General features: G+C 46.2%; 2 protein-coding genes across 5 annotated transcripts; one reads left to right on the top strand and one right to left on the bottom strand.

Moving 5' to 3' along the window:
* The first annotated feature begins 129 nt into the window (after positions 1-129).
* Positions 130-5,858, top strand: IFT20 (intraflagellar transport 20). 4 transcript variants are annotated; one of them, XM_048823801.2, is made up of 5 exons: positions 130-461; positions 2,095-2,255; positions 3,543-3,628; positions 5,115-5,218; positions 5,400-5,858. In XM_048823801.2, exons 2-5 carry the CDS (start codon positions 2,129-2,131, stop codon positions 5,479-5,481), a joined length of 399 nt encoding a protein of 132 aa, XP_048679758.2. In that variant the 5' UTR covers positions 130-461; positions 2,095-2,128; the 3' UTR covers positions 5,482-5,858. The 4 variants fall into 4 exon arrangements, with proteins under 4 accessions (XP_048679758.2, XP_048679762.2, XP_048679760.2 ...); XM_048823805.2 differs by having other exon boundaries at positions 2,092-2,255; XM_048823803.2 differs by lacking the exon at positions 130-461 and adding an exon at positions 500-571.
* Positions 5,859-6,022: 164 nt separating this feature from the next.
* On the bottom strand, positions 6,023-11,883 carry TMEM97 (transmembrane protein 97). The gene is made up of 3 exons (XM_048823799.2): positions 11,709-11,883; positions 9,686-9,830; positions 6,023-8,852 (listed from the first exon to the last, which is right to left on the bottom strand). The coding sequence occupies exons 1-3, from the start codon at positions 11,829-11,831 to the stop codon at positions 8,602-8,604; spliced, it is 519 nt and encodes a 172-aa protein (XP_048679756.2). The 5' UTR covers positions 11,832-11,883; the 3' UTR covers positions 6,023-8,601.
* Positions 11,884-12,395: the final 512 nt, after the last annotated feature.

Below are 12,395 nucleotides of genomic sequence, written 5' to 3'. Positions count from 1 at the left end.
CAGCCCCCAGCCGGCAACGCCCCCCCCGTGGCACCGCCCCCCCCGGGCACTGGCCGTTCCCAGCGGGCACCGCCCCCCAGGCGCGGCCAGCGCTGGCCACGCGGTTTGAAGAGCGACCGTGCCCGGGGTGAGGGGCTCAGGGGGCCGCCGCCGCAGCCCCCCCGGACTGGCCACGCTTCCCAGCATGCCGTGGGGCGCCTCCCACGCGCCAGCGCTGCCTGGAGCCGCCCCTCGCGGGGGGCCGAAACCCGGCACCGAACAGCGCCCGCAAGGCGCGGGGCCCGCTCCGGAGCGCGGGGCCGGGTGGGGCAGGGGCGAGAGCCGGGCGCGGGAGGAGTCCCCGGGCTGGGCCCCGCGAACCCCGCGGCCGGAGCGCGCCCCGCCCCCGTGCCACGTGCTGTCCCCCTGTGGGGCCTACAGCTCCCAGGATGCACCGGGCCTCCCCCCCACCCGCCTGAATGGTACGTTCCAAGGGGGAGCGGGGGGGACACCCGGGCAGTCGCCGTGGCAGCCAGAGGCCGCAGTGGGGGGCGGGGGGAGCGCGGCGGGGGGGGGCGCAGGAATCTGGCAGGTAAATACCAGCGGCCGGGGGGGGGGGGAGGTGTTCCCGGACGCCTGGGTTCTAATTCCAACGGGTTAGGACGCTCCACAGCCTGGTCTGTGGCCTCCCCCAGCCCTGACCCAGCCAGCCTCAGAAGCAGCCCCGGGAGGTGGGGAAGCAGCTTCCTCCCCAGATACAGAGGGGAAACTGAGGCACGGCTCCAGGGACTTGGCAGCTGTCAGGCAGCAGGTCGTTGGCGGAGCTGGGGACAGAAGCCAGGAGTCCTGATGCCCCTGCGCTACCTACTTCCCCCCCCCCCCGTCCCAACCTGTTCTGCCACAGCCCCCCTCCTTTCTGCTCCCTGAGGAGCTGGGGTTGGGGGGAGCAGGATGGGAGGCGGCCCGCCAAGGCTGCATCTACCCCAAGAGCTTTCTGCAGTTCTCCCACTGCTGCTCTTCAACGTGGTCTGGGACAGTCAGCCCCCAACCAGCCATCTCAGCCCTAGGCACAGCAGACCACAGGGTTGACAGGAGCTTGATCATCATTGCTGTGGGGCGGGAGCTGCACCTGGGTTAGACCAAGGGTGGGAGAATTGCAGAAAATCATTGGTGGAGACCGGCGGGGGGGGGGGGGGAGCACTGCCTCTGATGTTTTCTTCAAGATTCCCAACCCTCCCTGGAAAGTCTAATGTTGGGGCAGGAGGTCTGCCCCCTGAGGAGGAAGGCTGGAGGTGAGCTGGCATGTGTAGGTAGTTAGAAAGTGAAGTTCTGCCTTGCGGCGCATTCCCCTGGCAGGCTCTCAGTTACTGCATTGCACTCAAGAACATTTCTTGGCCTTGCTCTGTCAACTTGTGATGGCTCCTCTACTCCTAAAGGCACCAGGTTCTGCTCAGAGTCTCAACCTCTGCCATGCAGGGATCAATTCATCACACACGTATCCTAGAGACTTCCAGCCCTTGAGACATCAGCTTCTTGTCATAAGGTGGCACAAGGATGGATTAAGTGCTGATTGTTGGCCTGGCTCAAACTCCCACTCCAGGGAGAGAAGCAGCTTTGGGAGAGCCAGGGCCCAGCTGCTGTTTCTCATTGCATCATGGTCCAGTTTCCCCCATGTCCCCTGTAATCAACCAGCTGCCGGGGCTCAAGTGAAGAGTATCTTACTGTAATTCTTCCTGGGCATTGGGATGGACCTATACAACTTTGTGTTTTTAAGGTTCTGTCTGGCTCTGGAGTCCCTGAGCATGAGTTGAAAGTGGCTGAGAAATTTACAACTGAAAGTAACTTTTTTTTTTTTTAAAAAAACAGACCCTTGTTTACTTGTTACAAATAATAAGTTGTGGTTCAGCCAGTCCCGGGGCCGTGCGGGGATGGGACTAGTAATTGCTGCACCTTTGGGTGGGTCGTTTTAAGGGACATCTTGAATCATATAATAATGTTTTTCCTCCCTTACCTCTCTGGCCACAATCCCATGAATCGTTTCCATGGGTAGCTGCTGTGAATTTAATGCTCTTATTTGCATGCTGTTCACTTCTTTCTCCCTTTATATGCAAGCAGCTTATTCTGCGTTGTATCCTGAAGCGAGACAGAGATGGCCAAAGGCATTCTAGGAGATGCAAGTCTTCACTTTGATGAGCTGAATAAACTACGAATTTTGGACCCTGAGGTTGCACAACAAACAATTGAACTCAAAGAGGAATGCAAAGCTTTTGTGGACAGTAAGTTCTTTCCCTTTTATTGGCTCTGCCCAGGTCAAGCTCTCAGCAATACTAAATATCAGGTCTAAGTACTGCTTTTGCTGCTGGGTGGCCTTTTACTACCTTTAAAAGAGTCAATCTAATGACAAAACTGGAAATAGTTACCATTCACAGATGGAATTTTGATACAATACCATACGTCCATCCCTAGCTCAGCTCAGTTAGTTTTGTCATCAGATTGTTTGTTTGAAAACGGGCACCCAGTAAAGAGTAAGAGCAGTGGAAGAAGAAAGGATGCATTCACGGAGTCTAAGCCAAGGGTCTGCTTTTGTTTTTAGAAGTGTTTTTGTTAATTGATAAGCAGATAGCTTGTTACTTCTGGCTTTTCACATCAGTTACACACACAGCATCAGGGGACTGGACTAGAGGACCCCTCGAGGTCCCTTCCAAACCTGTGATTCTATCCAGGCTCTTCAGCGGTAGTTCCCTGTAAAGGAAACCGGCCCTGGAGCTCAGTTTCTGCCTGCCAAGCTGCTTCCCACAATAAACCCTATGTATGAAACGCCTGATAATATTGATATTTTCCCCCATACGCAACCTTTGACAATTTCCAAACGTTTTCTGAAGCTGACAAGTCAGTACGGGCAGTAAGTCGAGTGTGCAGACACTATTGCATGGTCTTCTCTCAGCCAACACAGTCTTTTTAACCGGGTGGAAAAAAGCTATTACAGTGTTAGATTAACTTCTTTCTTGTGGATTTTAGTGTCTGACCTGTGCTCATTGGTTATAAGCTAATGAAGGCAGAGACTTTGATAATTAAATGTGCTGTTATTGTAAAATTCCTGTCTCCATCACATGTAATAAATACTTTTTCCGATATAGGAAAGGAGGGTTTTTTGGTAGGTGGCTGGCTGAGTTTCTATTTGCAATGATTATTTTTGCTGCTGGGATTTTCTGGTATGTTAGGGCACCTATCCTTGTATAGGCATCTCTTTTTAAATTTAGATCTGAATCAATAAGAATATAGGCAAGTCAGGCTAAGATTAGATGTCCTAGTAGGAGACAAGAACTCCGAACCTCATCAATGCTTAATGGCCTTTCATTATATTTTCCTCTTCATCTTTAGTTTAAGATCTTCATTGCTACTAAACTTAACATATGCCGAATACAATTGATTTTAAAAAGGGTTAAGACTATGAAACATTAAGAAATCCAGGCTAAAAAGCACGCAAATGCGATAGAAAAAGAAGGTTTGTGTCCTTTTGGTGAATACTTTTAGCTTAAATAGCACCACTTTTCCCTTTGCAGAAATTGCAGAGTTTCAGAAAATAGTGGGTAGCTTAATAGAACTTGTTGATCAACTAGCAAAAGCAGCTGAAAATGAGAAGATGAAGGTACTGTACATTTAATTATTGGCCCATGAAATGCTCTGTCCTTTACGATACACAGACAGCCCCTGCCCTACCTACCGTACGATCTAAGCAATCTAGCTATTTATTCAATCGGTATGATCCAGATTGTTTTAGCAAAAAGAAAAGGAGGACTTGTGGCACCTTAAAGAGACTAACCAATTTATTTGAGCATAAGCTTTCATGAGCTACAGCTCACTTCATCGGATGCATACTGTGGAAAGTGTAGATGATCTTTTATACACACAAAGCATGAAAAAATGGGTGTTTACCACTACAAAAGGTTTTCTCTCCCCCCACCCCACTCTCCTGCTGGTAATAGCTTATCTGAAGTGATCACTCTCCTTAATGTGTATGATAATCAAGTATAATGGCCCAACTTGATTATCATAGGTTTCAGAGTAACAGCTGTGTTAGTCTGTATTCGCAAAAAGAAAAGGAGTACTTGTGGAATCTTAGAGACTAACCAATTTATTTGATCTTCTATACTTTCCACAGTATGCATCCGATGAAGTGAGCTGTAGCTCACGAAAGCTTATGCTCAAATAAATTGGTTAGTCTCTAAGGTGCCACAAGTACTCCCTTTCTTTTTGCGAATACAGACTAACACGGCTGTTACTCTGAAACCTGAGATTGTTTTAAGGATCTTTTCGGTGGTAGAGCAGTTAACACCTGTCTTTGGATTATCATAGTTGTCTGTTACCAAGGGTTTAAAGGACTAGTACTAGCCAGTGGCACACAAACAAGCAAGCTCATTAAAGTGTCCTATCATCCAGGTGTTTGTTTTTTCCCAGCCCTGCAGCTTATTATATTTGCATGTAAACAGCAGATTCTGTCTTTCTAATCAGTATTTTCCTTCCACCAGTTCATTCAGTGGGGCCAAAATTGAGTGCGTGGGCCATTAAGCGTCGGCTTTTGATGTGTCGCCATGGGCAGTGCCATCACCGAATACACCTGGCCGAAGGAAGGGGCTGATTAGAAAACAAAGAGCTTTTACTTATACACCTTTGCTAGCTACTTTTGTGAATGTTCTTGTTGATGCACATGTAGAAATACGTGCCACTAAGATCTTTTTTATAGGTCAGTCTAGAAACAAGCTTGGACATTTGGTGTGTTTTTTTTAGAAAAAAAAGTCCCACAAACTTACTTATATTGGAAAAAGTTCAGAACTAATGGTTAATTCTGAGCTTACCTGTCCCTCCCTTGCCCCAATCAATCCAGTGGTCAAGTAATATTTCTAGACCTGGCTTTGCCTTTGGCACTCCTGTGACCTTGTGCAGGTTACTAACCTGGGTCAGTCAAAGTAGTGAATATTTGAAGGGAAACTCTACAAAGATACGTTATTCCTGAAGTCTAATTATTAAAACCACTTGGAAAGTTCCCTTGTTAGAAATGATACAAAATTTGTTAGAAATGACAGTGGTAAACAGTGATACAGCTCTGTTACTGAAAGCCAGTCTTGTTTCCATAGGCAATTGGTGCCCGAAACTTGCTAAAGTCTATAGCGAAGCAAAGAGAGGCTCAGCAGCAGCAGCTTCAGGCTTTAATAACCGAGAAGAAAATGCAGTTGGAAAGGTAAGCTAAGATGTTACATGAAGCCACAACCAGCAGTTTGGTTTAATATTTTAAAAGGACAGTCACATTCGTTATGTTACTAACTTTATTAATATCACTAGTTTTGTGGACTAGAAATTCAGCCCCAATATTTAAACTCTAAGTACAGGTTGTAACCATTGTCTCGCTCTATCTCTTTCAGATACCGAGTAGAGTATGAGACCCTGTGTAAAATAGAAGCTGACCAGAATGAATTCATTGACCAATTCATTTTTCAGAAATAAAGGATTTAAGACCAACATCAGCAGACTTGGCAAACTTGTACCTTTCCAGTATCCTGATGGTTCTCAAATGTGCAGTTTTGTATTGTGTACCAGTGAGCAAAGCAGCGTGGGTAAGGGCAAAACAAAAAATGAGTTTAACGTCACTCTGTGAACTTACATGAAAATGGCAGAAAGGAGGGGTTTTCCGCAGATGTGTAAATAAGAAGAGTTCTAACCTGTCTCTTGTTTTTAAAAAATTTGTACGGTCCCCGTAGTTTGAATTCATTTAATCTTCGAATGGACACTACTGTTGCTATATTACATGGCTCCTTTGTTCGTTTGTCTTTGTTTGTTTACAATACTTTCTGAGATCAGGAAATAAATTATTGTTTTTAGAAGTTGCTTTATTTTCAGATTTGTTTTGGACCTGCCAAGAAGCAGCTGCTCGTGTTATTTGTATAATTAAGAGACTATTTTCCTTAGATTTAACTAGTTCACTGGAGTGTCACATGAATAGTTTACCGAATACAGCTTTTCATGTCTACAGTCACAAAATACAACATTATTAAGAAGGACCAATAGCTTGTTTTTATTTGGACTGACAGAAGAGAATTGCTGTCCAGTAAAAAAAAAAAAAAATACACACAGAGGCAAGTTTGTGACTAACCGAACCCACCCACGACAATCCCAAACTGGAAAACATACAGCAGAATTCAAGACAGATTATGCCTGAGGCTCACAGACTCACATTCAGAACAGCAGGTTCCTGGGAATTTTTAACAGTGCTCTAAGCTGCCAGCCTGAAGTCTTTGCGGCATGAGCAGACGTTAACGGTAAACAGATTTAGACAATGGATGCCTAAAGCTAGGTTCCAAAAGCAACATTTAGATACGAGTACGAATGGCCTGATTTCCAGAAGAGCTGAGCACCCACAAATCCTGTTAAGACAGGGATGGGCGAACTTTTTGGCCCACTGGCCACATCCGAGTTGTGAAACTTTATGGAGGACGGGGTAGGGAAAACTGTGCTTCCCCAAACAGCCTGGCCCAACCTACTTCCCACCCCATGACTGCACCCCTCAGAACTCCTGACCCATCCAACCCCCCTGTCTCCTGACCACCCTGCCCCTGAACCTCTGCTCCATTCAACCACCCTCTGCCCCTTATCCGACTCTCCGCCTCCTTACCACGCCCCTCAGAGTGGCAGAAGCTTGCAGCCACACCATGGCCCTGCCCTGCCCGGCAGGAGCAGTGGGCCAGAGCATTGGCATCACATCACGCTGAGGCTGCAGGGGAGGGGATGGGCCAGGGGCTAGCCTCTCTGGCCGGGAACTCAGGGGACGGGCAGGATGGTCCCATGGGCCGTAGCTTGCCCACCTCTGTGTTAGGGTCAACAGAAGTTGCAGGTGCTCAGCACCTGACACAGAAGTCAGGCTGCTTATTAAGTGCTTAGATGTGGAGTTGTACACCTACCTTTAGGCAACCAGGCATGAAACTGTCGGCCTTTGTAATTTAGACCTGGCACGCGGCTGACAGAATAGTCCTTGACGTCATGAACAACTGATGTTACCACCATTTCAAGGCTAATGCTCAACCTTTTGGAAGAGATTTGGAACAGAAGACCAGCCCGCTTGTCAAACTGGGCTGCATTTGTGCATTTCATCCCAGGTGCGGCTGCAGCTTACCTCAGCATTTCAAGTGGCGAAAAGGAGGACGCAGTGCCACTCAGGTTTGGCCCATCTGCCCCTCCGTAGATGGAAATGAAAGGTGGGGGACAGGCCAAACCTAAGTCACGCTGCAATGCCCTGCACCAGGTCACAGCACCACTAGGTTTGGGGGCCCTCTCAAACGGGGGGCCCTCTCAAACGGGGGCCCCAGGGCAAACTGATGAAGTGAGCTGTAGCTCACGAAAGCTCATGCTCAAATAAATTGGTTAGTCTCTAAGGTGCCACAAGTCCTCCTTTTCTTTTTGCAAATACAGACTAACACAGCTGTTACTCTGAAACCTGCCCCTCCCCAGGCAGTCCTGAATGGGGGAAATGTTCACTTCAACTGAGATGGGCTTGGGGTCAAAGCAGGCTAGCCCCACAAAACCCAGGACTGCTGGGAGGGATGCTGCAGGTCAGAAGCGGGTGAAATGATCCCTACTCATACACAATTAGGAAAAGACTTTAGGGCCCTTTGGGAAGAAAGGTGCTGTACAAAAAAGCAGATGTATGTCAAAGTAGGTTACATTTTAGCATTCAGAAATCAGGCAGGTCTTGAAATCTACTCGAACTGGTGATTCGAGTCCATAATCAAAAATGGAGCTGGCACATGCAGACTCTTTAAAAAAGGATCATAGTGTCATTCCAGATGGTAGGCAATGGTATCTAAGGGGGTGCTTGAGGGCTTGGATCCAACGTGGCCAGGCACAAAATCAAACATACATAACAAAGTGGCAAGAGTTTTGGCTCACAAGTTCAAAGTTATGAAATCTTAAGACTTACACAACTAGGTGACGTGGTTGCATTAACATATATTCCATCAGACTCTTAACTTTCATGGGCCAGTTTCTGCCCCCGGCCATACCTAAGCCAATGGGAGCGTGCATATGTATCTGAGGGCAGAACCAGACCCTGTTTTTATGTCTAATAAAAATAATACAGAATAACACCCTCCTCCCTCACAAACTCTCTCTGCTCTCCAGCTGCCTGTAGTTAATTAAGTCATAACACTGCGCAATTATGCAGCCTCTGGTGTGTCTTATTTTTAAACAGACGGGGGATCCGTGGTTTCTCACACAGGTATATTTACCATGAGAGGAGAGCAGCTGAAAGGGAGGCAGAACGCGAGCGCAATGCTCTCGTTTCAGTATTGTACGTCAAAGGCTTTACTTCTTTGTTTTGTTCGCACTGATGAAAAACACCTGTTTGCCAGCCCCAGAGAAGTTAGGTCCCTCTAGCCACAGCAGCAGGGGGAATGGCTACTTGTTTTGGGAAGAGCAGGGACTTCCAGCCAATTCAAGCCTTCTATTTGGGACTCATACCGGTGTGAATTGGGGCAGCAGACTGCACTAGATGGGCACTTATCCCACAGGACCTGGACGGACTAGATTCAGAGAACAGATGGGGCTAGATGTTTAGGCTGTTTCGATTCCCCACTAGTTCTTTTTCCTTTTCTCCACCTGCTTGTATTGGGGGCTGTACAACATGGTAAATAGGATCAGAACTGGAATCAGCAAATACGGCACATAGATAGCTAAGAGAGCAAGGCGTTCCTGCTGTGTCTCTGGACCCTGATGCTTGGACGTGGAGAAATCGTGAAACAGGATGTGTGCAAGGATAGGAAATACAGTTGTAGCGACATGACTGGAGTAGATAATTGCTGGAGTCCGTATCCATTTGCAGCCACCTGTATTCGAGGCAGAAAAGTATAACATTTGTTTGAAATAAGAGGGCAGCATTCAACAGCCTTAGGATAAATACACTAAAGAGGGTGAAAGCATGTTGAGATCTACTCATGAAAACTGCTATAAGAGAGTTAGGTATCAACAGAAAATTAACCCAGACTGTACGAGCCTCAATTGCAAAGAGTATATAGTAGCAGGAAAACTAATCTGTTTTTATTAGGTGAAAGAGTGGCAATGCAAGGCATGCCAACTGGAAGCTTAGAAAGACAGGATGCAGATAGGAGTCCTGGGACATCTCTTCAAAGCAAGCTGATAAAATATTTTCATCATCAAAAAAAGACCAACATGCAGACTTGATTCAAGAATTATATTCTTAGGTCGGCCACCAGGTATCACGTAGATGCAGAGTATCCTTATACCCATTTTACAGGGGTTAAGCGACTCGTCCAAGGTCATACAAGAAGCACGTGGCAGAGCCTGGAATAAAAGCCCCATGTCCTAACAGGGCTGTTTTCTCCGCACTGGGCCCCATTACCTAGAAACCTAGGATTTCTGGTTTAAGATAAAGTTGTGGGAATGAAGTGTATTGTGCCAGGCTTGACAAGCATCAGCAAAAGAATAATTTTTCCTGTTTTTATTTTAATTATTTTCCTACAGGCTCTATCCTGCACTCCTTACTGAATCAAAACTCCTAGTGAAAAAACAGGACCCCCCCCCCACTTGATGCATTTGTAATGGCTTAAATGTACAGAACAAGCTTTCTCTACCCCTTAAAATTAATATCTGCAACAAGACTGCATGCACAATATTGTTCTTTCATTCTTTCTGTACCAACCTTTTAAGAATGCATAAGCTGCAATGGGAAAGAAAGGCATTTGTAAGAAGGCTTCACAATATACAAACGACTTAAACCATGCAGGGGGCTCCAGCATCATGGGATCTTTAAAGGTAACTGCGTACCATTTTAACAACTCCGTCAGCTTAAGAAAAAAAAAACACAACAGTTTAACACGCTTAGCGTTAGCTGCAATGAGAAACAACAAGGCATTTTACGTGACCCATTAAATGGAGCCATCATTACAGCGCGCGAAACCTTTTTAAAGATACAGTCTCATCTTGACACACAAGGCTTCCGCTGTGCAGCTATTAGTCTTAATGGGAATTACGCTGCAAAAGCCTCTCGAAGTGGCGAAAACGCTCTGTACGCAGACATTCGACTCTGCAGCATTTTGTTCCACATGTTCTCGGGGTTATTACAACCTTACACAGAGCCTGCTGCTTCAGACGTGAGCAGCCACAGACCACTCCGGATCCCTTTTTGCACGTAGGGAGCAAGCCAGGTTTCGTGGAGAGAGGAAAGATCCTTGAATTCCACTCTTCTTGGCCCTGCCACTGTGAGGACACGTGGGGCCAGATTTACAATGGTATTTAGGCCCTCCAAGAGGCAGACAGGTGCCTAGTGGAATTTACAAAAGTGACTATGTTTGTACAGCACCCCTAGTCGACCACTGGGTTCCTAGGCACTATAAACAAGAGGAGTTCAATGCCTAATTCACTTAGGTGCTTTTGTAATTCCCACTAGGCCCCTATCTGCATCTTTAGGCATCTAAATACCTTTATACAGCTGGCCCATGGTGTTTAAACAGTCCTCTAAAAAGGTTTTTGTCCAAGCTGACAGTGCAATGAGCTAAAAGTCAAATTAGTCTGAATGACAGACAAATAAATGTAAAATGTGGTTTCGTTAGGTGGTCTTTGGTTGAAAGTCTATTGAGATTTGCTAGTTAATTTTTAATTTAAATATGGCTTCTAAAATAGAAGAAGCCTCCTGATTCATTCAAGTAATAATCAACAGTTAAACTGCCTGAGCTAATGACCTCAAGTCCCCGTCTAATATTGCTGGATACAGATTATATTTACAGTTTTCTATCATACAGATCAAACCCTGGTGACAAAAAATGAAGATCTATAAATAACTTGCATTGTACCTCGATTGGTCATATTTTGGGAACCAGTTATCTCTGCCTCTCTCACATTCATGGTGGCGTTTTGCACAGAAAACAAAATCATGAGGTCAGTGTTGCATAAGTCACTCAATGAACTACTGTACTCTGCCCTGAACTCTTCCAGTCTCTCTTTCAGACTGTATTCGGCTTTTAAAAAGACAAGACAAACACGTAGTGCTTTCCATACGCAAAAGAAATCTACTGTCAAGCAGATATTCAGGTATTTCTAGGCTGGTTAGGTTAGACTTCTGCAATAGCTTAGCATGCTGGGAAGATAAAAGTAGGAGAGATTTTAGCAAGGAGGTTTTTTGCTTTTGTCTGACTTACTGTGTAGATCTAATTGGCAGAGGAAGCTTGCACAGATTTCATTTGATCCTTTGAACAATTTTGGAAGCCAGTTGATTTGTGCCCTCGTGAACTAATCAAAGTGAAATTTATCCTAGTGACCCCAGACTAATGAGGTTGGCACAAGACATACTATCCATATTCATACTTAATACTATGTAAAAGCTAAGTGCTATTGCAAAAAACTGACTCATCGTAGGGCTGTAAAATTAGCTGTAGCTCACGAAAGCTTATGCTCAAATAAATTGGTGAGTCTCTAAGGTGCCACTAGTCCTCCTTTTCTTCTAGTGAATTTGACTCATTAACACTGCAGAAGGAGAGCTGAGCCTTTTCTCAAAGATCAGGGTTTTCAAGCCAACCGCTAGGCACAAAGTCATTGCTATTCAAACCCTTTGCACAGAATCAATTCTCCCCCAAACCCTTGTCTCAGACAGTCCCGACTGATTTTGCACTGAGCTGCGAACACACACAAATCACCATGTCGTTGAGAGAGTCCTGGCAGCTACTTACACTCTGCGGGTGGATGCCAGCCCCAGGTACAAGCGCTTGCAGGTCTATCAGTAAAGTGATGGGAATGTGAGTGAGGAAGTACAGGGCAAAAACCCACTCCAGCAAGCCAGTAACAGCAGCCATCCCTTCCCTGGGGCAGTGCAGCAGCAGGAAGTCAGCTGGTAAGCAACAGACACAACAGGCCACAGCTTTCTCCTGCTCCCATTGGCTGCACTCTCAGGAGGCTTGGTTTCCTGCTGGGACAACTCACAATTTAAAGGGCTACCCATCTGGCTGAAGGCAAAACACCTCTGCGGTTGGTGCCTTCCCTGAAGGAAGATTCCATTCGACGCAACAGGAGGCGGCCTTACTAGATTTGCGTTACAACCGATTTTAAAGGCTTAAACCCGTTTTCATAGCTTGGTGAGGAAAAAAAGAAAGCATGGGTTCGCTCTTTAGAGCTCGGCTCAACAAATTAGATTGTATTCAAGGCCTCGTCCCGCCACCCAGCACAGGATTTAGCAGGTTGCCTTCGAAGCAGGGGGTCAGAAGTCCTCTGTGTGCACATTTACACTATTATGGATTCCCAAAAGGGACTCAGGAGAATAAGTACCACTGACTTTCAATGGGACCTGTGCAGTGAAGTAGCTTAGGGGTGAGATTTTCAAAAGCACCCAGCAGAGAAGAATTTCTGGTCAGCAGAAGAAT

This window comes from Caretta caretta, chromosome 17 (genome assembly GCF_965140235.1).
Source record: "Caretta caretta isolate rCarCar2 chromosome 17, rCarCar1.hap1, whole genome shotgun sequence".
NCBI classification, from domain to species: domain Eukaryota; kingdom Metazoa; phylum Chordata; order Testudines; family Cheloniidae; genus Caretta; species Caretta caretta.
This window is presented reverse-complemented; position numbering and strand designations above follow the sequence as displayed.

Coding starts and splice junctions, on each gene's coding strand:
- IFT20 (XM_048823801.2), top strand. CDS start 2,129: ATGGCCAAAGGCATTCTAGGAGATGCAAGTCTTCACTTTGATGAGCTG. Junction 3,629..5,114: donor CTGAAAATGAGAAGATGAAG/GTACTGTACATT, acceptor TTGTTTCCATAG/GCAATTGGTGCCCGAAACTT. Junction 5,219..5,399: donor AAGAAAATGCAGTTGGAAAG/GTAAGCTAAGAT, acceptor TATCTCTTTCAG/ATACCGAGTAGAGTATGAGA.
- TMEM97 (XM_048823799.2), bottom strand. CDS start 11,831: ATGGCTGCTGTTACTGGCTTGCTGGAGTGGGTTTTTGCCCTGTACTTC. Junction 9,831..11,708: donor CTGGCATCCACCCGCAGAGT/GTAAGTAGCTGC, acceptor TTTTTTCTTAAG/CTGACGGAGTTGTTAAAATG. Junction 8,853..9,685: donor AGCTTATGCATTCTTAAAAG/GTTGGTACAGAA, acceptor CCTCGAATACAG/GTGGCTGCAAATGGATACGG.